The sequence below is a fragment of the Nyctibius grandis genome, chromosome 4 (assembly GCF_013368605.1).
Source record: "Nyctibius grandis isolate bNycGra1 chromosome 4, bNycGra1.pri, whole genome shotgun sequence".
In the NCBI taxonomy this organism is placed as follows: domain Eukaryota; kingdom Metazoa; phylum Chordata; class Aves; order Nyctibiiformes; family Nyctibiidae; genus Nyctibius; species Nyctibius grandis.
The window spans coordinates 71,120,473-71,143,989 of NC_090661.1; the positions used below are offsets into that span (position 1 = coordinate 71,120,473).

General features: G+C 41.8%; 1 protein-coding gene across 2 annotated transcripts in view; it reads left to right on the forward strand.

Moving 5' to 3' along the window:
* Positions 1 to 23,517, forward strand: part of RTKN2 (rhotekin 2) — a 47,600-nt gene that overhangs the window by 2,166 nt on the left and 21,917 nt on the right. The window contains exons 1-3 of one of the 2 annotated variants that reach the window (XM_068399610.1): positions 9,254 to 9,289; positions 17,217 to 17,416; positions 19,466 to 19,524. In XM_068399610.1, coding sequence (XP_068255711.1) covers positions 17,256 to 17,416; positions 19,466 to 19,524 — 220 coding nt within the window. In that variant the 5' untranslated portion in view covers positions 9,254 to 9,289; positions 17,217 to 17,255. Of the gene's footprint in view, positions 1 to 9,253; positions 9,290 to 17,216; positions 17,417 to 19,465; positions 19,525 to 23,517 lie in introns of those variants that run through there. The other variant, XM_068399609.1, reaches the window with a different exon arrangement.

The window sequence follows — 23,517 nt, forward strand, 5'->3', positions numbered from 1 at the left end:
AAGCTACGTGGTTTTGGTCAGTTAGATCTGAAATCTGGCAACCATCTAGCCCCAGCAATTCTTCTTTCAAGATTTCTCAGGGTTTACTTGTACTCTAGAAATTTGTTTTGCTGGATTGGGATCCTCACTCCTCATCGCTTCAGTTACCTACTCCTGATGCTTCCATTTGGATGTGCAGTTCAGTGGTTCTCTCAGCATTTGGAAAACAGTCTCCCTTTCATGTATCAGTAAGTGTGCATTTTACAGGGGAGGACGTACATCAACCATTACATGTCTGAGCTTCCTCCCCTGTGATTTAAATCTGGAGTGGGTAGAATCTAACACTATCGCTTACACAAAGCCCAAATTTACACAGCCATAATGTATGACTCATCTCTGGAATTTTGCCAAGTGCTGGGGAGGCATTATCCAGTTTATTTGTATGCATCTCTCTCTTTCAAGATCTCTTTACACACTTTGCAATAAGATTTCCAGAAGGATAAAAGTTATTTAAATGAAACCAGCATGTACCGACCTGCCTGGTGCTGCAAGGAAGGTGGGAATATTCAGTATGTTCAGCTTTTTTTTTCAGGTAGTGATCTGTATCTGCCCTACTGGGTCCTGTAGTTTCTGATTTTGGGTGGAAACTGATTATCTGACCTCTTCCTATTCTGAGGGTTCCTACAAGTTTAAAAATCATATTTCAAAAGTGAAGTAAATTTTCTTTGGCTGATAATTCTACTTTCCTGGAGGTGGCTAGAAAAGAGAGTTTTATAAAATTAGTGTGCTTTTCAAGAGTTACCCTAGTTGTTTGTCTTCTGATTTTTTTCTTATCCTAGACAAGGAAAATAGGTGAGTCAGTTTTGTTTTTACTTGCAGCCACTTTCCCCTTCAGGCTCGTGATGCTGACATGTTTATGGGGGCCTTTTTCATGTGGCGTAGAACTGGATTCACGACGGATCAGTTTGGCTGCATTCAGCAGCCTCTGATTTCCCTTGTTTGTTTACTGGTTTGCTTTGAAAAGGGGTGTCAGAGATTTTTGACTCTCCCCTTCGTGCCAGCACTCCACACCCAGGTCTTCATTGTGTGATCCAGGTGGTTTATAGGAGACATGAATCTGCAGTTTCCGTTGGGGAAGTTTTACGAAACTACGTACGGGTATATAAAGACAGATGCACACAACTGCACACCCGTTACCACTGCATACAGATGGGACTGTGCATTTGGCTCTGGAAGGCAGCGCAGTCCCCCCGTTCCCCTGTAAAAGCTGTGCCTGAAATAGGTACGCCTGTTGAGCTCGGTTAATTTGTGTGCTGGGAAGTGCTGTGTTTTTCTGGGTGCTTGAGCATGAACCACAAATGCACATGGTAATTTAAGTTGCTGAAACTTACCTGCATTTGATATTTACCATCTCCTTTTTCTCTGTTTATTGAGAGGAAGTAACAAGTGAGTCATAAAATCTAAAGAAAGACCTTAGACACTTGAAAGAATTGTTTTAGTGACTTTTACAGAAGTGGTGCTTTAGGCTGGGACTTATATTAGCTTTGCATGCAGATATATCTGGGATACATCAAACATACCACAAAGTTTATTTCACTGCCATGGGCACTCATACCCACCCAGTAGGAAAGAGTCTTTCTGTGGTGCACGTCCAGCATACTGATTGAGAAGGACTCTGCTTGCAAAGAGAGTGAACGGAAATGTACATACTGGGTTTGTGTGGCTGTTCAGTGCTGGTTAGCTGTTGCCTTCTTCTCTTTAGAGGGGCTTAGATCTGGTCACTGAAAGTCAATCTACCATCTTTTGAAATTTAAAAAAAAAAAGTCCATGTTTTCCAATGAGTTTTGTTGTCATGGCAACAAGAGAGGCAGCATGCTGTGAGAGTGCTCTTGGTCCTGCAGTAGCTTATCCTGCCGAGTTTGCAGGCAGCTCCCAGCCTTTCTGCAGACTCTCCAAACTCATTAGTGCTCCCATAGGTAACCCCTGGCTGGAGCTGACTCCGGTTTTTTAGCTTTCCTCTCCTCTACCCATACTGTTGCATGCTTTTGCGGGTAAAAAAAAAGAGAACAAAGCATTCTCTTATGGGTTCCTTTGCACTGTTTAGCCCACACCTGGTGAGAGTTGTCAGGTGTGAGATGGCTGTAGGTGTATTTTCCAAAAGACAGGAGAAGGAGGAGGTGGGGAGGAGTGTCAGCAGTGGGTCTGGCCTGCACTTCAGCCATCTTGATTTTTCCTCAAAAGAAGTTACTTCAGTTAGTTAGGAGGATAAACAAAATATAACTAACTCCTCTCGAGAGGAAAAGTTGGAGGGACTTGCCTTCCAACTGGGTTACTCTTTACTGTGTACATTTTGAAGGGGAAGAGGAACATACCAAGTTTCAAACGCCTTTACTCAGGGCAAGAATGTCTGAGCTCTAAGTTGTAATGTGCACAAGAATGAGCTGGAGCCTTTTAACAAACCCGACTCACTCCTGCTCCCCACACTAGTGGCCTTTTGAAATCTTCCACAGTGTAGCAGCACCTCTGGCAATGGTGCTGGGATCTTCAGATCTGGTGCTCGGGGACAAGTAACAGCAGCTGAACAGGGTCAGGACATCACTGGTGGCAGCGAGGGACAGACCTAACATGGCTCTCCAACTGGGACAGGATGGTTACATAGCCACAACAAACTGGCCTGGCATAAGCCAGCTCTGTGCAGCGAGTTCCCATTCAGATATTAGTTGTGGGATTAGCTACTGGATGTATGCATTGAAAGAAGACAGAACAGAGCAGAGAGGTATACAGCAATTGGTGTTCCTGGAGCTCTTCTGAAATGAGAGGCAATCTGCTGCAGAAAGGGGGTCATTCACTTTTGGAAGAAGCTGCCCCACTCAAAAGAAGAGAGTGAAAGACAGCAAAAAACATGTCAGGCTATCTTTAAAGAAAGATTTCTCCCTACAGCAAAGCCTTTTCCTCATTGGGACTTATTAAAATATAGACATTTTCTCCAAAGGAAAGAAAAGTACAAAGCACGCCATCAAAGCAGAATTTCAAGCTATTTCATTCTGATAGCGTTCTTTCTGCACTGGACATCAGATGGTAAGGAATATCGCTTCTGAAGGCTCATACCGCATGCCTTCCGCGTTTGAGGAATTACGTGTGAAATACATCACACTGATTTCCCACCTGAAAAAACTGCCCAAAAAGGCCATAAAAGGACTGAGAATTGCCATCTATATTAGCTTGCTTTGGTGCCTAATCCTATGCGCTGGGGTTTTAAAAGTTTTTAATTTACATAAGCAGAGACATAAAAAGAAGAGTGTTAAGCTGTGGTGGCAAGTTCAGTCCTCTGTCATATCAAAGCATGTGGGAGAGCAGTTCCAAGCCCTGTGGGAAGCAGTGGGGCTGTGCTTTCCCTTCCCCTGTTCTGCTGCGTCCCTGACATCTGCGTGGGGGGCAGAGGGGACTCTTTGTCTTTTGCAGCAATATCTTTTGTCAAGGAGGTGAGGGACAGTTGCCTTTAAAGCAGAGGTATTCCCTTCTCTTTGGGGTTTGTACTTGGCTTTGAATGGACATATCAGCATCAGAGGAAAAGCACAGCAAGTGGCCATGTTCAGGGGTGGATCACTTTTCACCCCTGTTTAAAGATCCTTTGTGCCATGGAAGATGATATCAAGGTGTTTTTATCTACCTACAAATACCAAGTGGGGAATTCTCCTGTCAGGTGAGAATGTGATGCATCTATATCAAAGATGTACCCTTGGTATAGGGAACATGCTGAGGAAGAGAAAACTGCATTTCTGCAGAACAGAGAAGGCGTGGCAGAACTATGTTTCATCTCTTCTATGGACAAAAGAGCCACTAAAGGCCATGTGATAGCAGCTCACATCAGAGCTGTCAGGAATCTATAAAGTATAGCCTAAATCAACAAAACGTGAAAACACAGCAGAACAAGCCAATAACCAACACTGAACCAAACAGGCAAAGCCTCCACCTGTTCCTACTCAGACAGACACCAAATATCACAAAGGAACACAGAAGACAGTTCAGACCTGCGTCTTTAATGCCATCTGAAAGTATTTTGATTTTATTAGATCTTTAGGGACAATTTGCTTCTATTCCTTCATGCTCTCTCCTCTCCTCTTTTCTCCTCCTTTCAGATATTCATATGAGCAGTTCATTTTCTAGTTTGCATTACGTGTAAAGGTCTGGGGGATCAACTATTGCTCTCCTGGGAGAATGACTGGTAGGCTGGAGGTTCCTGCAATTGGGCAGGACACTGAATGAGGGGAATTAATGGGGCTTTCAAAGTAACTGGAGAGGAGCTCACTTAAACCGACAGGCTTCCTATATGATGAAGAGAAGGAGGACACGATCTACAGTAAAGGGATGGACTTATAAGGAAAGTACAGAGCATTTATTAGTTCCAAAGCGCTAGTGAGATGAAAGAGCCTGGTTCTCTCTGGTGCTTTAGCTTCGCTGGCTATGTTCAGTATTTGCGTCGCAATCAAACAACAGCTCAAACTGAGCAAGAAAAGCAGTGTGGCTGCACAGCTGTTTTGAAGTCCTTTGGCTCTTCTGCAACAGATTGCATGTGTCCATGACAGAAATATGTTAGACACAGAGGGTGAAATTCACCTGAGTACACGGGGCCAGCACGAAGGCAAAGCATCGTTTGTCCCTTGTTGCAGCCCTGCTCTTGTCTAAATGGTACATTTTGTGGGAGTGTTAGGCACTAGCTTGCTGCAGAAATGGGCCTTTATTTACATCTGGTATTTTGTGCCAAATGGCTTATGTTAATATCTTGTGTAGTGCAAAATGAGGCATGAGTTCCATGTCCTTTGAAGGACAATTTTATTTTTGTTGTTGTAATGAATGCTACCTTTTGCAATTGATAAATCTGCAGCGCTCAGAGCAAGGTGATGGATCATCTTTAATATTTACCACTTTGAAGGCACTGGCCATGAGCATGTGAGCAGGTTCAGCTAATGGTTTTACGCACAAAGCAGATTCTTTTCAAAAGACGGCTCTGAAGTCAATGACATTCTTATTCACAGGGGCTAAGAAGTGCGATGAACTAAAGATATATGCAGGTAGCAAACAAATAGATGACATCATGCTCTAGCCAATTTTAACAGATATATCCTTGCAAAAATTAATTAAAAGGCACAGACCTTAGGAAGTATTTTGCTCCTGCCACTGCCATATCTGCAGTGAAAACACAAGCGAGCTTATAATTTGAAAGGTAAGTAACAGATGATATGGAAAAAGATTCCCAAAAACAGATGTTTTCACATACACTCCTGTCTTTCAGCCAGTAGGTCTTGAAGGCTGTGTGACTAGACACTTGTAGCTTCATAGGAGGCTGAAAGCTAGAAGAATGTGTCTTCACCACAGGAAAACCCACTATTGTGGTGTGCTGCATTCTGTCTTTTCCTCAAATTTCTTGCACCCAGATGGCTGTTAACTTTATGTAATTTGTAGCCTCAGATCCTCCCACAGGGCGCAGGAACAGAGCCCAAACTGATCCTATCCAAATGGGGCTTGCTTCCACCTCCAGACTGACTAATTCCTGTGTTAAACTCAGGTGAGCCTTTCCAGCGTGTGAAACTTCCCAGGTTTCCAAAGTTTCTCTTCAAGGTTCACACGAAAGCTGCCATGCTATCCAGGATTGGAGTTAGGGCACATTGTCAGCTTCCTGTTCTCTGTTAAAACATTTTATCCTAAACTCAGGCTATTTGATTAGATCAGTAAATTTAGTTTAGGAAAGTGCAGAGGCGAAACCATTAGCAACAAGAGAATGATTCATCCCTTACAAAAATCTGAGCCCTCAGAGACGTGGCCTGGAGAAGCCTGTTTTCTATGGATGACTTTCTAGCCAACTGGTGAGATGACTGCCAGTCAAATTCAGTTGGCTGTACATAAACCAACAGGGTGTCAATTATGTATGAAAGGTATTACCCCTAAAATGGTCAAAGATGTAGTTGTTCCCCACCAACTTAGCGATGCTATATAGTAAGGTAATTTAGAAGGAACGCCTAAAAATTTGTGTGGCTGGGGTGGTGATGAGAAAAACCTGTTCTGATTAGTAGTGCGTGTACTGCCTGCATGAAAGCTGCCAACGAAGTTCTGGGTGCTCCAGTGCCTGTTGGTGGCAATCGCCTGTTTAAATCAGTTCAGCAAGAGCGTGTGCTTGTCCGTGTAGCAGGCAGATGTAACAACACACCTTTGTATGTGAAAGAACATGGCCCTCAGTAAAAGTATGGAGAGAGTTGAATGTTTGGGGAGAGACTGACAGACACAAAGGGCAGCAGAGGAGCGATAGCACACTCGTACCTTTCAAAGCTCCCTCCTGGGCTGGTGTTTTAAAGATGGAACTTGATACAGGACTGGAAGAGACTGTATGAAAGAGTAGGGCTATATTTAAGACCTTAAGACTGTAGTGTGAGTGTCCACGCTGTGAAATAAATGACGTAAAAATGGTCTTTATGTTAGTGGCTTGCTTTTGCTTGCATTTTCCCCCACACAATGTAATGCATATATGTGTAAGTAGGATGACTCAGTGTTGCAGAGATTGTTGATGGATGGGGTCAGGGAAGACATTCCCAAATAGGAAAGGATAAGAGAAAGCAGAGATTTTAACTTGTTGGTTAAAACTGCCTATTGTGGGCATTAGTGCACAAATGTGTTTGGGAATTGTTTTAAAAAGGTGATCCTCTGTGTCCTCTGTTATCAGACTTGGATAACTTCCCCTCTGGATCTGCATTAGCTGCTTAAAGAACCTGTGAGGAAAAATCTACTTGCTGTTTGTTGGGTTTTCTTTAAACAACCTGATTACATTTTGATGACACTGTACAAACACGTGGTTAGAATCAAGTGCTAGAAATAGCTTCTTAGAACTCAAACTGGTTTTTAAAATAAGCAAGTAAATATGTGCATGTGTGTAAGTCATGCATGCATCCAGGCAGAACTAGTTATTTTTATTCTTCCAGATTAAATTGCCTGTAAAAACATGAGATGCTCTTTATTGTTACCATTATTTACAATTTAAAATGCTAACAGTGACATATGAAGTGTTGTCTCAGCTCATTTAACAAACCATGAAATGGTTAGAAGGATGATAGAAATCTCTGACAAACCAACCTCAGGTAAAATGTAGTTACTCATATTTGTTATTCAACCCCTGCTTTTTCATAATGGTGAATAAAGATGCATCATCTTATTAGGCAAAAAAATACTATCTTTAGCAAGAAATGTTTCCATCTCGCATTGAGGAGAACATAGGTATAGCCCAATGTCATCCCCTTCCTGTGGTTTGACTTCAAAAGGAACTGGAGTAACAGGAAAAAATACAGCTGGACTGGCTTCCCGCAGTGAAATTGTGAGCTTGAAGAAGGTGTGCTGCCCGTCACCTCAGCTGTGGGGTGTTCGCAGGGCATAGTGCCCTTTGCAGCAAGTTTCTTTCCTTAGATCTTTCTACCTCAGGAAAAGGTATTTTAGTCCCTCTTACATGTGAATGGACAATTCTGATCCAACAGTTGTGTGATTCGGCAGAAAATCATCACCTGTGTAAAAGGCGCAGTCTCTGATACCGGGCTTATTCCCAGGAACAGCCTTACATCCCTGAGAGGGGTCCCAGAATCGGCAGTGCCGTGGCAAACGCTTTCTGTTGCATTATGGCTCTTTTGAGGTTTTGTGGAGGCAAGTTATTTCACACTGCTATTGCACTCCGAGGGGGAGAGAGAAACACCCTCTGCAGACTGTCACACTGAAAATAAAACAGAGCGAACAAAGAAAAGGAGCACACAGCCCCTCGGTGTGGCCTCGTAACTCCTCGGTGAGCAACCGCCAGCAGAGCACTGCTTTGCCCCTGGGCACTGCTGGCAGGAGAAAACCACAGCCGAGCTGGGATTTAGGGGGAAGTTTGGTGGAGGCACAGGGACTAGGGAGGCTCAGAGTGGAAAATTAACTGGCAGTTCTAAAAATTTAAATCCTTTTATCCCTGTGGGTGTATTTCTATAATCTAAGCACTTGAGTGGATGAACTGCTCGATAAGTTTTTTTGGTACCTATTTCTGTGAGAAACAGGACATAATTGCAAGCCAGGTTTTCCTTAAGGATCAGAGGCTTAAAACCTCCGATAGAAATTTCCAGCCACAAATGGTTATTATGTGGCTTAAAAAGTATATTGATAGTAATGAGATATTAAACGCAACAGAGGTCCCTTCCAACCCTAACCGTTCTGTGATTCTGTAATATATGTGACTGGTCTGCCTCAATTAACCACACTTAGTATCTTGTCTTGTGCACGAGCAACTTGAAGACATAGAGGATCATCAAACTGCAGTTTAAAGTCATGCAGTGTTTAATTTGATTTTTAAGGTTTTCAGGTTTGAGTTCAGAAATTGTTTTCCAAATTCACATGGGGATGGATTTTTTGTACCTTACTATTTCTGTTATGAAATGCATTTTGAGTGCATTGATCCCATATATGCTGATTATAAGAGGCTACAGTAATTTAATCTGGAGGCATTTCAAGATGGGATTGACATCAGGAGTACTGGGCAGAGCCAGCTTCTGGACTTGTATGTGGAAAAAGGAAAAACAATTCCTTATGGTTTTTCAGCCTTTTACTGTTTCTTCTAGAAATCCTACAGGAATATAAAACTATCAACAGAATAGTTCATTGAAGCACCTGGTATCAGTGTTTTGTTGATGGTGCCATAAATATTCGAGGAAAGCATCACACAGAGACGTGGCCCCAGTGCCATCTGGAGCACTGGAGCAGTTGAATGAGAACTGCTAAATATTAAAAAACCTCAGGCAGAAGATGAGGCTCTTAGGGTAATATTAATCTGAGAACACCTGAAATAGTAGGTGTTTAAGCTATTGTGGCCTCTGTGTCTAATTATCAGAGAAGGGTAAGGATGATGCATCCTAGCTAATTTAGGCACCTGCATGTTTTAGGATGATGTCTTCATTGACTGACTCCACAACTACCTTAGAGAAGATACCTACTTCAGACTGCTCAGTTAAGTACAATGGAGCCTACAAACTTTTGCCATTGCTTTCACCTTTGTAGGGTTAGGCTTTAGCTCACTGCCGTTGGCTAGATGATTAATTTTCACCTTAACAGTCAAAACTGGAGCAGAAGTGTATGACAGCAAGGTAGTCACCCATATTTAATTTGTTTTGCAGAACTACATGTTGACCTGGCCAGCTAAGTGAATGGAAAGACATCAACTGACCTCAGCAGGCTGAAACGAAGAAATGAGTTACTGAGGCTAACAATTTTGCCTTTTAACTTAGACCTGGCTTCCGTAATCATTCAGGTAAACACCCTGAATTCCAGAGTCTCTGCCCCATTTAAGCAATGTATTGTGGTCATGTGTCGTGGTAGTCAAAGTCAGTGGCTATCAATGGTAACAGTTTGCTTTTCAGTTTAAATTAGAAATCAGTTATTAAAAGCCTTGCAAATTCTTTTCCGTGTGTCCAGTACAAATCTTAATATATTTCCATTTAGGAGAAATCTGAATAGGAATTGAATAGATTTCTACTGGCACACTCTGATGATATTCAAGGAGTAGGTGTAGCAAGCTGTGGGAGCTAAGAAATCAGGAAAAATATTGCAGTGCTGTCAAGAGTAGGTGTAGACATTTTGTACCTGCTAAACCAAAATGATGGGCCTAATGTTTAAAATAATATGCTGATGTAACACTTGAGCAGAACAGTGATTTAGATAGACAATGATCTTTCCTCTGCTATCCAGTTTCCCTAATACTAAAAGGAAGCCAAATGCTTTGCAATGCAAATAGAGTGGCAAATAAAAGGATGGTGTGAAGGTGTGATTCATCTGAAAAAATATTTCACTTAAGCAACCTCAGAAGGCAGGATATAGATCCCTTTTTAATTCACCCTACCCCCTTCTGGCTTCTCTGTGCTAGCGCAGCAGTGACTGCACAGGATTTTCCTTGTTTTGTAGGTTGTGCCTTGGGTTTCTTTGCCCTTCAGTGGAGGTTTGGAGAAGAAAACACAGTTACAATGCTTCCTTTTTTATTGTTGCTGGCTCCTGGGATTACTCTTAAATTAGGGAGCAGAATACTTGCTAGCTGGATCCCAAATCTCTGGATAATACAGATGGCATACAGCCTTCCTCATTTCAAGGTAGTATGTGTTCTGCAACAGCAGGGCAGCTTAGCTGGAGTTAGGCTTGTAGTGTGGAGAGAACATCTCACCTCATACAACACCTGCAGAAATGCCGTTTAAAGCCTCAGTCTCATGTTCCCTTAAGAGAAAGGACTAGAAGTTCGGTTAAATGTTTAATTTTTTAATTAAGCATCTGACAGATCAACTGAACTATGAAGCTTGATTTTACAAAGAAAAAACCTGAATGTCTCTAGGAAGTGAATGCAAAGGAGGACCAAAGCAGAAGCAGGTGCAAGTGTGTGAAAAGCCAGACTTTGCAGTAACATGTTTCTAATGTAGTGGAAAACTGGGCATTTGAACCAGCTCAAGAGCAGACAGGCACTGAGCTTGAGAAGATACTGTTCATGTTAATTAGGGCTGAGCCCTGCACATTTAACTCCCACTGATTTCTTAAGGGTTCCAATTCAAGTCAATGTCAGTAGAAACGAGTAAGGGCTGCAGGCATGGGCTCTTTATGCTATTAGTAGTCACATTTTGGGACTTATTAAGACTAGAATTTGCTGTGAACAGACTGTACTGCAAAACCATGCTAATTAGCATCTAAAATTCTTGGAAAGCTGCCGCAGATTCCTGGGAGCTGTATACACCACCAGCAAAAATGGCTTTAGAGATGCTGATTGCCTGAAATAGGTTGGGGCATAACTTGTCCTTTTGCAGTGATTTTTATTGCACCCGTGTAGCCACCCTGGCTTTTGACAAAACTCTTTTGGTGCACACCTGAGACAGCTGTTCTCGGCAGTCTCGCAGGGACTTTCTGGAAAACTTGAACCAGCGGGTTTGCTCTAGCGTCTAACTGGGAGTGCTGAACTGCTTGGGATGATGCAGGGTGGAAAGCATTTCAGTGTGTCTTTTTTACACGTTGTATTAGTTTTCTGTGGTAGTGCACTATCTTGTGAGTTGGTGAATGAATTTTGGTAAGGCAGAATTACAGATTCTTTCCTTATTTGTTTATCTCTATGGTAAGGCTATCATTTCCATCTGCTCCCATAGTTTACGTAAAACTCATCAAAGGGTTTCAGCCATTGATATTTATTGAGCCTGGAGCTCCTCCTCATTTCCTTTGGTCAAACATTGATTCAACAATAATGCAGTTCAGTTAACTTGAAACTTTCACTTGTTTGGTTTCAGTTCCAGGACTGGTCTCTCCATGATGTGTTCCTGTTTCTAGTTTTCCTCTGTAGCCCAGAAAATGACTTGGAGATTTTTGACACTCAAATCCCATCTCTGACCGATTAAGGAGAGGCCAGACACCTTAAAAGATATATGCCTTCCCATGAAGCAAAAGGGCACTCTGATGTGGCATCTCTTCTTCTCCCCTCTTTTGATGGGTCTCTCTTGATGTATCTGAAATCTTGAACTCTGTAGCAGAGATGGGAATGTGAGGCTCCCGCAAGAAGCACCAGCATTACATGGAGACTTTCATTTTGATCTCCCTTAAACCCACTCTTAGATATCTTGGCTGTCCATACACAGCTTGTAAGGATCATACCTTGATTAAGCAAAAGCCTTTTGGCTCCCTGATGGGATTTCTCCACTGGACATAGTACCAAAAGACTTCTTTAGAGAAAGTCACAGTACCTAAAGAACAGTGGGGAGTATCTAAAAATGGGAAAAACCGTAGTGTCTATTAATATATAACCTAGGGCAGGGCTTCCCAGTTGTGGCATGCATCCTGTCAATGGTACGCAGAAGACTTCAGGATGGTATGAAGTTATTTTATGAATATCTGAATGCCTCCTTACCCTCACGAACATGGCCCAAGATGGAGACACTGCTGAACAGCTGCTGCCATCTCTGCCTCGAGGTGAAACTTGAACAGTTCGCAGGGAAGCAGAGCTCCCTGGCCTCTGCCGTCCGCCTTTGGTCTGGAAGTTCATGATTTTCCTTGAAGGCTAGTCCCTGTGTTTGTGCCCCGGTTGTAAATGTCAGGGGGCAAACAGAGCCACCAAGCACCTATGTGAAATCCTGATGAAGCAACGAGGCTTTTCAAATTTTCCCTTCTAACTGCATTTTCCTATATTTTAAATAAGCATATGTTAGCCAGGAGACTTCTGTCTTCTGTAGAAAGCTGTTAGCAACACTGTACATCTCACTCGTTCCAGCACATTTTCCTTCTCGCAAATGTTGACAACCGTGTGTGAAGCAATGAGGATCCATGCTTGTGACCGTCACCCGCTGGGGAGGAATTCAGAGAGGAAAGCTGAGAAATCAGGGATGAGGGATGGATGGGAGACACTATTCTGGCTCATTTGTTGCATCTGCTGAAGACAACCAGAGCTGCAAAACTGGCAGCAGATGAGAGAGATGGCTTCCATTCCTCTCCAGTCAATCCAATGAATAATTAATACACTTTTATTTTAATATATAATAGCATAATATACTTTTCACAATACGTGCTACTAGCGCAGCTATTGAAGTACCATCGTATTAAAGATGCATAATTAAATGAACTGCCGAAAACCAAGAGCGTGGTTAAAAATTCATGGCTTGCTTCCGAGCAGCAGCGGCCGCGTACTGCAGAGCCGTGAGGGGAGCGGCTGTAGGCCTCTCCTTCGAAGGACTCCAGTCACAAACGAGCGGCACCGGCCTACTTCAGAGCAGTGGCTTCACGAGGAGGCCGGGAGCCACGAAGGGTGTTGGCTGGAAATTTACTGTTCAGCACTGTTCCAGCCGAACCACACGGAGCGGACTGTTGCGGCTCAATCACACCGAGGGTTTCAGGGGCCTTGGCGGTTCACGGCCGGCCCGTCGCGGCTGCAGGGGCCGCGCCGGCTCTGCCCCCGGAGGCTGCCGGGTCGCGCTGCCGCCGAGCCCGCGGGCGGCCCCGCGCAGCCGGGGGGGCGGGGCCGCGGCGGCCGTTGCGGGGGGCGGGAGTTTTGAACGGCGGCGCCGCTGAGGAGGATGCGGCGGCGGCGGATGCCGGGCGCTGGCGGCGGGGAGCCGGTGAGCTGCGGGCGGTGCGGGGATGGGGAAGGTGCCGTCCGTTAGCGGCTCAGGCCGACCGGCGCCCGCTCCTCCTGCGAGCGGCCCTTGGCGGGCGGGAGCCTGCGCTGCCCCCGCACTCGGCGTGTCCGTCCCGGCTGCGGCCTGCCTGTGGAGCTGGGGAACGGCCCCCGTACGTGGCGGAGCCGGCCCCCGCCGGGGTGGGGTGGCGGCCCGGCCCGGCCCGGGTCAGCGGCCCTGCAGCCGAGCCGTGCTGGGGACGGGGCGCCCGGTCAGCCGCCCGCACAAAGGCCGCGCTGCCTTGGTGGGCTGGGCTCCCTGCTCACCCTCTGCAGGGTCTCGGGGCGTGAAGCTGATCCTTTCTAGCTCTTTAATCTTTTAGCCATTCATTTTCCTATCAATCAGGGTTTTGTTTTTTTTTTAAACCTCGAATCACTTAAAAACCTGAATTAGTTGAACTCAGCTGTGTCTGTAAAGCCGTTGCTGTCAGTTGCAACAAGTAACTCATTCCTGTCTCTAGCTACAAAAGTCCCGAAGCTAGTGCCTTGACTTCACAGCCTCTGTTTTAGAAGGATGCTCACTGCCTGACTACTTGCTTATTTTAAATAAATATAGCAGACCTGTGGGCTTTAGGTTTAAGCCTCGGTGGTATTAAATCAGAAGTGTCTCTTGGAGTCAGATTCTTAAAGCCTGCATTTAAGACATTAATTAAATAAAGTAAAATTTCAATCTGTCCTGCCTTCAACAGTATCTATGTCACTTTTCTTAGCTGTTGTTGGATTCTTTTGTTTGTTTTGTGACTTCATCACCTCTGTAAAACTGGAAATCCTTTAAAATTTTGTGTATTCTAGGTGTACTTAGGTGGGGAATACAAAGACTCCTGAAAGTATTGCTTAGGCAGTTCCTGGGTATGGGGCTGAAAATCTCAGCAGCTGTTAGTGATCTTGTCTGGGTTGTGCTGCCACTGGTGGGGGAAAGACGGAGATCGCAAGGGAAACAGTGCATTAGTAGACAGCATATGGTAAAACAGTGCTGTGCCATTCCTTCAAGTCCAGATGGTGTGCTCATATTTTTAGAAGGAACTGCAAAAGAAAAAAAAGTTGACCATTTTTTTTTTTTTGGTAGGCACGAAGAACTTCATATGTTCCAAATCAGGCTGCTAAGTCATTCCTTCAGATGAGATTTATATGGTGCAATTATTTAAGCTATGGCCCAGCAACCATTTAATGCTAGTCCAGAATATTTTGTGTGAGCCTGGCTGAGATGTATCATGGACTAAATCCTTTATGTAGTTCTGAAAGTCTCGATACTGATACGTGTGGTTGCCCCAAACTAGGAGAGTTTATTTCCTCACCATAGTTACGTACCAGGTGATAAGACTCAGAGAGGAGCTGTGATCTGTGTTGGGTCAGTGCAGAGGCCTGATACCCTGGGAAATGTTAGGGGGAGGTACTATTTCATTCTTCTGAGATGAAATTCAGCTTTGTAACAGCTGATGTATTAGTTTAGGCTCAAAGAATGAGTAATTATTTCTTAGGGGCAGGTGTGGACCTTGCTTAGCTTTTCATAGCGGTGTAAAATCTGACTCAGAATAAAAGAAGATTGATGAAAGCTATTTGCTTCTCTGTTCCTTCTGGCAGGAGAGCCAAGAAAAAGTGTGGATAGAGAAGCGGGTGCTGGGGATGCGGATGTGTTGCTGCACTGCTTTATACTGCACTGGTTGGGGTTGAAACTTTGGATAGCAAATCCATGAGGGGGGAAACTGGAGTAGTCTATTGGTGCCATACTGTGTCCCAGGCCTTTGTATAGCCACTGTAGGGAATACCAGCAGAACTTCTGTGGAAAACATCTCTGATATGAGCTTTGGGAGCTGTTCACCACCAAACAACCCCCTGGTGCCAGAGGGCTGGTGTCATGGTAATCTGTGCATGTCCCAAACATTTCTCATGGGGTCTCAGATTGAGAATTCTTAGGTTCTGGAGAGTCCTCTGTTCTTTATTAGCGTCCTCCTTCATGGTGGTGTGTAGTCATCATCTGTGTTCTCCCCGTGTGACTTAATTGTCTTAAACACTGACAAATTCAGTAGAACATGTATTTGTCCTGCTTTGCCTGATTACACAAGCCTGGGGTCTTCATTGTCTTGGGTGGGGGGAACCCACCTCCTTTATTACCTGAGGAAAATGAGAAACTATGTTTGTGTATGGGGGCTTAGCAACTTGCTGGCTCTTGATGTGGGGCCGAAGAACCTTCTGTACGGCTCTAGGTCCCATTTTAGCAAGAGTGATATTGCTGTCTGTAACAGAAGAGATGGGAAATAGAAAGAGAGCCTTATACCGCTGAAGGGATCTGATAGCCTCTGGGTTTTTATAATAGTGTTCTGAGGTGGCTGGGAATTGGCTCTGTTTCAGATGCCGAAGAGTGTTACCACTGGAGCACGTTGCTGTGCTGGTATTGAATGTGGCTTATGGACCAGAGCTACTTTAAGGTGACAAAGGAGGGTGGTTTGGAAGGAGAAGAGCTCTGTGAGCAGATGGAACAGCAGCTGAAACTTTATGTATCTTTACATTATGGCATCAGACCTTCAAAAACAATAAAACCCACTCCTGCAAAGTTGGGAGGGAATGGGTGGTGACTATGCAGTGAGCTTCCACCTGCCTCTTGTGACTGCCACGAAGGGTCACTTTCTCATGTCAAAGGCAGCTAATGACAGGGTGAGTCCCAAGTAAAGAAGAAAATCGTCTACATTACCTCTTTCATGAGTTCTGGATTTCTGAGGTACTTGAGTTGTGGGGAAATTAGCTCCCTCTTGTTTCTGTCCTCTTTAGAGGCTTGAGGGAGAGCAGTTGCCAGTACTTTTCTACCAGCTGAAATACTGAACTTGTAAATTCAAATTCTTCTACCATGAGTTTCAGTCAATTGCTTATAGATCCATCCCCAAAGCACTCGTTTTGAGTTCAGGTGTACTATAAAACTGAAAACTGACACGATGCTTTTAATTCCAGAGGTGGTTGGCACACTATCTCAGTGTTGAAAAAGCTTCTCTCATCACTGACTTGCAATGTATTTGCAATACAACCCTGTGACAACACTCTGCTTTTTATGTCAGAAACATTTGGTTTGGCCAGGGATGGCCACATAACAAAGAAATGTGTATCAGAGTCATCAGTGGCATCTAGCACACCTTTGGGAGACAGCAAACTGTCTGTGATCCTTCACCTTAATTATCTTCTGACTTGGTGTGGATCGACCTCTTTGAGGTGACAAGTGAGAAATAATGCACATTTATGAATGTTTGTTTTCTCTGAAAATAGGTAGGAAAAAGTTGACTTCCCAGAAGTTTTTACAATACCTTAAAAAAACCCACTCTTTCAAAAAAAGAGCAATGCAGAATTCTAGTGATTTGACAAGCAAGTCTGTCTTATTTCATACTTTAGAATGAAAAGTGTGTATGGCTGTGCCGTCAGGCAAGGCATGGTCTATGTGTGGTGTTGAAGCTACCACAGCTGTTTGACTTACAGTTCATGGCCTGAAACAGTCAAGTATTGGGATATTCTCCTTTTTTTGCTTCTGGTGTTACCTGAATTTTACATGAACCAGAATTGAAAAAAACACATTTTTTTAACCCCTTTTAAGATAGCCAAAGAAGTAATGAGATTGAATTTCTGATTTAAAATATTTGAGATATTTTCCAGAGTTTAGAGTTTATTTTAGTAGGCATCACTGTAAAAAGTGGGATGTTAATTTATGAGCCTCATTCACTTAGGCTTCTCACTGACCATATGAGGGAACAATATGTTATTATCCTCTGAATGACACACTGAGGCACATAAATTTTTGTAGCTTTCAGATGCTATGGTGAGTTAATGCTACCACCTGGTTTGGAATTTGCATGTATAATGGATATAGTGAATCTGTTACGTCCTGTGTTTTACTCTTTTGTTCCTGAAGAGAGAATCATCGTTTTACATTTATTAACCATCGTAATGGCTGCATGTTATGAAAACCTAGGGTTTTCTATCCCAACTGTGAAATAAGTACAGCTTGTTAAAAATTCAGGATATGTTTAGTTGGGTTTTTGTTTAGTCCTTTGTTTGTTTTTCGCATACCTAGGAATGCGACATCCAAGAGAAGATTAACTTTGAAATCCGCATGCGAGAAGGCATCTGTAAACTACTGGCAGTGAGCACACAAAAAGACCAACTCTTGCAAGCGGTCAAAAACCTGATGGTTTGCAATGCTCGTATACTTGCGTACAGGACAGAGCTACAGAACCAAAAAGAAGAGCTGAGCTCGTGTAGAACTGAAGAGCGGTGAGTAACGGCTCAAATTCACGTGGACTGTTATGAAGCAGGCTTTGGCTTCCGTGAATTCTTAGCAGCCTGTCTAGGAAAGTGGATTTAAACCCTTCCTTCTGTCTTCCCCCATACAAACATATATTACTGGTGCCTTAAAACATTATAAGACCATTCCAGTATCTTATTTTTACTTTAGAAAATTAAATACAAGTTATATTGTTCTGGGTAGATTTTATTATTGACATTAAACTATAATTCAGCATCCGAATATCAGGTAACATAATAGACATATTTTCTTGATTACCTTTAGCATACAAAAAGGTACCTAACCAAGTCTGAAGGAATGGAACAAAACTATCCAAGTCAGAATACACCTATTGCTAGTTCACATTCTTTCTATTTTTATTAAGGTCCCTTTAATGATGGACTCATCATGGTTAATTGATACCCTCTGCTGGCCACTTCTGTTAACTACAGCAAAGTAATACAATAAATATGAAGAAAAATCAGTTTAGTGGAAAATTCTCATGTTATAACTCTTGAATGAGCTAAAGTATATGTGGTTTGAGTAATGTTATATTTTTTTTGCCTAATGGAATGTATTTTGGGTGCAGTGTTGAGAATCGTGGTGTAGAGACACTATTGCTCTCAGGTTATTACTATAATGAAATAGTATATTGCAATTTAGCATAGAAACTCTTTGAGTACATGCTTAGCTCTAGTTAATTTTATCTGTAGGAACAGTTCTGCTACTTTTTGCTTTCAGAAGTGTGGTCTTACAGGAGAAATTTATTGCAGGAAAGAACTTCATTTTCTGACTATATCAACTATTATCGTGAAAGCTGATTTTGAGAAGTAGCACGTATAACTTGAGGTATTCTGTAATTATTGCAGTTGTATTGTTTTTTCCTACTAAGATGAAGACCTCTATAGTGATTAATATTTTATTTACGTTTTTAACGATGGAAGTATGTATATATGCTGATTTACTCAACTCCTGGTCCTTGAGGTCAGTGACCACAGGATGGTGATGACACATGTCCGGAACAGGGCGGAGATAATTGAAGATATAGCTGAACAGCTGTATTGTTTTCTTACAGTCATAGTCAGCTGTCTTGTTTACTTGATTTGTGTCTGTCATGCATTGCTTAGAGTTCTGTCTTAAGGGGTCCTTGTCAGCGGAGGTCATTAGAAGAGATGTATGCTATAGAGCTATTTCTCTACCATTTAGTTCATATCTTTGATAGCTGATAGCGATTTTCACTTCGTTCTTCAGTATTTGCTCAAGACTGGAATTTAGTTAAAGCTTAATCCAAATAAGATGATGATGGCTGAGAGAGAAAATTCTAAGGTTTTCAAGTGAATTTTGTCCTTCTTTCTTGTTATGTGGGTCTGTAATCTGTGCATTCTGAAGATATAACTGCCTCTGGGAGTCGGGATATTGGTAGCAGCTAGAAATTTTCATTTCACCTTATTTGTTTAGGAACAGTGGCAGATATAAGGAGAGCACTCTATTGTTACTCATTATCTACAGATTGTTTTGATTCAATTTAAGGTTGACCTTGAGATCTATACTCTGGCTACTTAGCAAACTGTCTGCCTGCATGTAAAATCACCATATTAACAATGCAACACTTTGTAATTGGTCTCTATTAATAGAGAAGGAGGCGATTCTCTAAACAATAATAGAACTGATAAATTAAGTTGCTTATTCATTGATGTGTACAGAAGGGGAAAAGTTGATAATGTATTTGATTCTGTTGGAGCTAGAAAAGACAAGGAAGATGAATCTACTTGTCTTTTAATACCCAGGTTAAATAAGCTTTGGAGTAAAATCTTCTAGGGAATTAAGAAAATTGCTGGTGTACCTTCCTTCCAGATTATCCTCAAGAATCTAATGACTCATATCTTAAACCAGAGATACCAAATTTAGCTCATTTCAAACGCTTTTCTTTAAAGTTATAATATGAAAACCCTGGCACTTTTTAATGTTTAAAAGGTTGAGTTTTAGCAGTCTAAATGCACAGATCTCAAACCTCGTTTTTCTTTTCTTCTTTTTGGCAGGTCTTCAGAAAATGGGACAAAAGACTGGGTGGCATGCAAAGCAAAGGTTGCTATATCAGGTAAGTGGCTGGGTAGTCACTTGATTGTAGGAGCTAATTGGCTGCACAGTAACTTGTAATACAAATTTTACAAACAAGATGGTATTTTTAAAGTGTGTGTGTGGTTCAGGGGCATAAATCCTCTTGTGCCTCAAGGGGACTTGTGCTTTTCAGTCACACACGTGCTTTTGAAGGTCCTACCTAGTATTTCCATTTTACTTTCAGGGACTTTTACAGTGGGAAATACTTTTGTCTGTTTGTCACTAAACACTAAATACATTTCAAAGCTAAATAAGTGTAAATGTGCTGATAACTTTTTTCTCCCCACAAAGACAAATTTTGATGTGATCATACAGGGTACGTCTAACAAATTGAGAGGAGAATCATAACTTGTATGCAAAAGTTATTTAGTTGATGCAGATTATGTTACTACAGCAAAGGTATAGTGGTATGGCTTCAATGCAAACTAGTAACAATAATATTTAACAGTGATTTCCAGTAGGCTGGCACACTCTTTCCTAGCCTGTTCTCAAAATTCAGCACTATGAATTTATCATTTTGTTTGCCTGTGCCAATAGTGGATGTTACTATGTTCAGCTTTCCTGTACTTGTTCATGTTGGCTGTTCTGCTAGCTGTGCTAACAGATCTGTTTGTGCTCCCTGACCTGCTTCATTAAAAACAAAATAGTGTAGAAGGGCTCACTACTTAAGCTGTTTAAGTTAATTCTGTGTATTTTGACATATCTTTAAGCCAGGTAACTTCTAGTAGAAGAGTGATGAGCACATGGTTCAATAATGTTTTCTGCCAGCACAGCTGTTTGCAGAATGTGTATCTGTCTTTCCTCCTTATGGTAGCTGGATGAAAGCATCTGTTTGCCTGTCTGTGCTGTGGTTGCACCTTTCTTGAGATTTATAGAGTTATCTGCAGTGAAGACTTTAGGATCATATAATACACTTTTGTTATCTTTAGAAAATCAGAATTGTGTAAGGACTCTATTTTTAGTATGAAATATTTGTTTAGAGTATGAAACATTTAGCTAGTTTCTCTTGAAGGGTAAAGTACACCACTTCCTATTATGTGCCATCTGTTAATGATTCTGTCTTGTTACTAACATAGTGATTCTCAAACTGGCAGTTATGATCCTCAGAAGTATGGCATAGATCAAGGCGAAGAAGAGAAGGAGGCATCAACTACCTCACTGTGAACTCAACTCTGAGTGCTGGGATGCTGCCATGCCTCGCCTCTCTTCAGATATGTGTGTCGGGAAGCCTAGCCAGGCCCAGTTTACAGCAGGAAAGCCTAAATGTTCTTCTTGGCCTCTGCTGATAGATTTATGCTTTCTGTAGATCATCTGTTATTAACTCATCATTTTCCACTGTGTGTGCCAGAGAACTGGGGTACATGAGAAGTAATTGTGGGGACAGGCTTGTTTGTGCTTGGGAAGGGCAGGAGCCTCTGGGCCAGACACATGATTGGGAGATCCTGAGATGACATTAATACGTGCCTCCCTGGTTGCGCCTTGCGTTGTCTTCTGACGCGTTATCCTGTGTCTGTTTAGCATGCCAAATCAGGTCCTGTCTGTTTCCACAGCTGCAGTATGTTCACATCTGTGATGTCCCATTATTCGTCTGTCCCAATCCTTGTGTAGCACACTGCCGTGCTGCGTTTCTTCCCTCTTGTATGCCGGCCTTCAGTGGGTTTGCAACTGGAGTTGCCCTGCGTGTTTGGAAGGCATGCGTGCGTGCGCCTGCCTTGTTGAGAATGCAGCTCTGACTCCAGGCAGTGTGAATCAGGAGATGTCGTGACTGAACTGTCTGGGAGAGGTTGGAAATGAGGAGTGAGTGGTAGTCCATGTAATATGACAGGGCATGTAATTTAAGAATTGAAGATATAGAATGGGTTGTCTTAGGGGGAAGTAATCCATCCACTTATAAATATGCTAGTTTATCGTATGGTTAGTACATGCCAGAAGCTTAAGACTATTACCAAAAACAAGTGTGATCATGTGGCCAACACCAGAAGTTCGGGAACAGCTATGCAGGAGTACTGAGGAATGTACTCCTACAGAAAGCAGCTGTGTGTCGGATACTGTGTGGGGAGTGCATTCCTTAATCCACAGATTTTCACACTTCTATTATTTTTACTTATTTATCCCCCACGTGTGTGAATAAATTACGTAATTTATGTTATGTTATCAATCAGTTATTTTGTCAGAAGACAATACATTAAATGTTGATCAAAAAGCATAATCATAATTTAAAGTAATTTTATAAAGGAATCATTGGCTCTAAATCTGATTAATTTCAGTGCTTGAATGTATCCAATTTGAATCCACACAGATTTACAGCTAATGGTGACTGAAATTAAGGTGTGTGACAATTGATCTTTGTTTTTTATAAATGGCAGTTCTTTCAATCTAAGAATGGATTGAAAACTGATTTACAAGTATCACGTTAAACTTGTTCAAGCAATTGACTATCTATATCCAGAAGATTTTCTGACTAAGGTGTAAATTTTTCAGCTAGCACGATATTGAAAGTGGCATACAGAAGCAGTCTTTAATCTGGTACTCTAATTGTTAACAAGACCTATTGAGCGCATTAAAATTGTCATTCAGTTTGCTATGATTAAAGATGGAAAAAGGCTTTTATTGTAACTCTGTTTTCACATATTTATGTAAAGTTAAGACCTTTGTCTTTTAGGAAAGAAACATTCTGTACTTTGTCTCTGACAGATAAATACATATTTTTTTTTTCCCAAGTTTGAGAGCGGCTTCTGTAACTGTTTTAATGAAACTATTTCCATTTCCTTATTTTAAAAAAACTATTTTTAGAAATGCAAATGCATCTTTAGAAGTGAAAGGCAGTTTCAGAACATGGTGACGTATTGATTTTTAGGAAGTTGTGGCAGTCTAAATCTGTATACCGCCAATTCACTGTTGAAAATTAATTTGTTTTCATGAACACTTAAAAATAGACGAATTTGCAAGTTTCAAAATTGAAATAGTATGTATAATAAGATGTCCCATAAGATAATCAAAATTAACTTAAATTTAAATTTTTCATTTAATATAACTACTGAAACAGAGTGACTATACGGTTTCACTTAAATCAACAAGAAGTTTTGTGGGTAAAACCCTGTAGGAATACATGACAATCTGTTGCCAAAATACCACTACTGTTTTGCATCTTGGCATACTATATGTGGATTTTTCCATCAGCCTCATATGAAGATCAACACTGGAGTGAGCAATGCTCCTGTATAACAGTATTGAAGATTTTTATCAAAAGACAATTGAGCTAGTGCTGTTCACTGCTGCCATCATGTGTCACTTAATATATTGCACATACTTTTAAAGAACACTCTTGTACTTAAGAAACCAACTTTGGATTTATAAAGCCCCCACTGCATTTGTCTTTTAACAAGGGACTAATAAGAAATGTTATGCCTAAACTTGGGTCCTCAAAACTGGAGGAAAATGTCACTCCAATGGGTTGGATTAAGTAGGTAAATTGGAAAATTTGTTGAAGAAAATACTCTCCTAATATAAAAATGACAGGCATAACTTAAAATAATGGTTCTGTAATTGCCTCTCTACTGTGGTTCTGATGTGGAAGGATATTTTTGAGTTTAAAAAAAAGATTTCTAAACTTTTTATGCCAACTAAGACAATTCTAACTGAGCGTGTGATTACAAGTGATATTTTCTCTGTGGTTAGCAAAACAAGACTTAAGTATTTGCAGTGTAAGTATCCCAGTCATTTCCATTAAAACAGGAAGTTTTTCTTCTTGCAATTGGATGAGTGGTTTCCAGCACAAGGCAAGCAGAGTTTCAGTTTACATCTGTGCATAATAATGGGCTCAGAACCTCCGGAGTTCTGAGAATACCTCTCAAGACTTACGTTACACAGCCACGCTGAAATGTTATTTCAGGTACTTTCAAATGGGATTTAAAATATTCTTTATCCTAGCATAATGTATAAAAGAAAATGACACTTCAAATTGAACTAATTG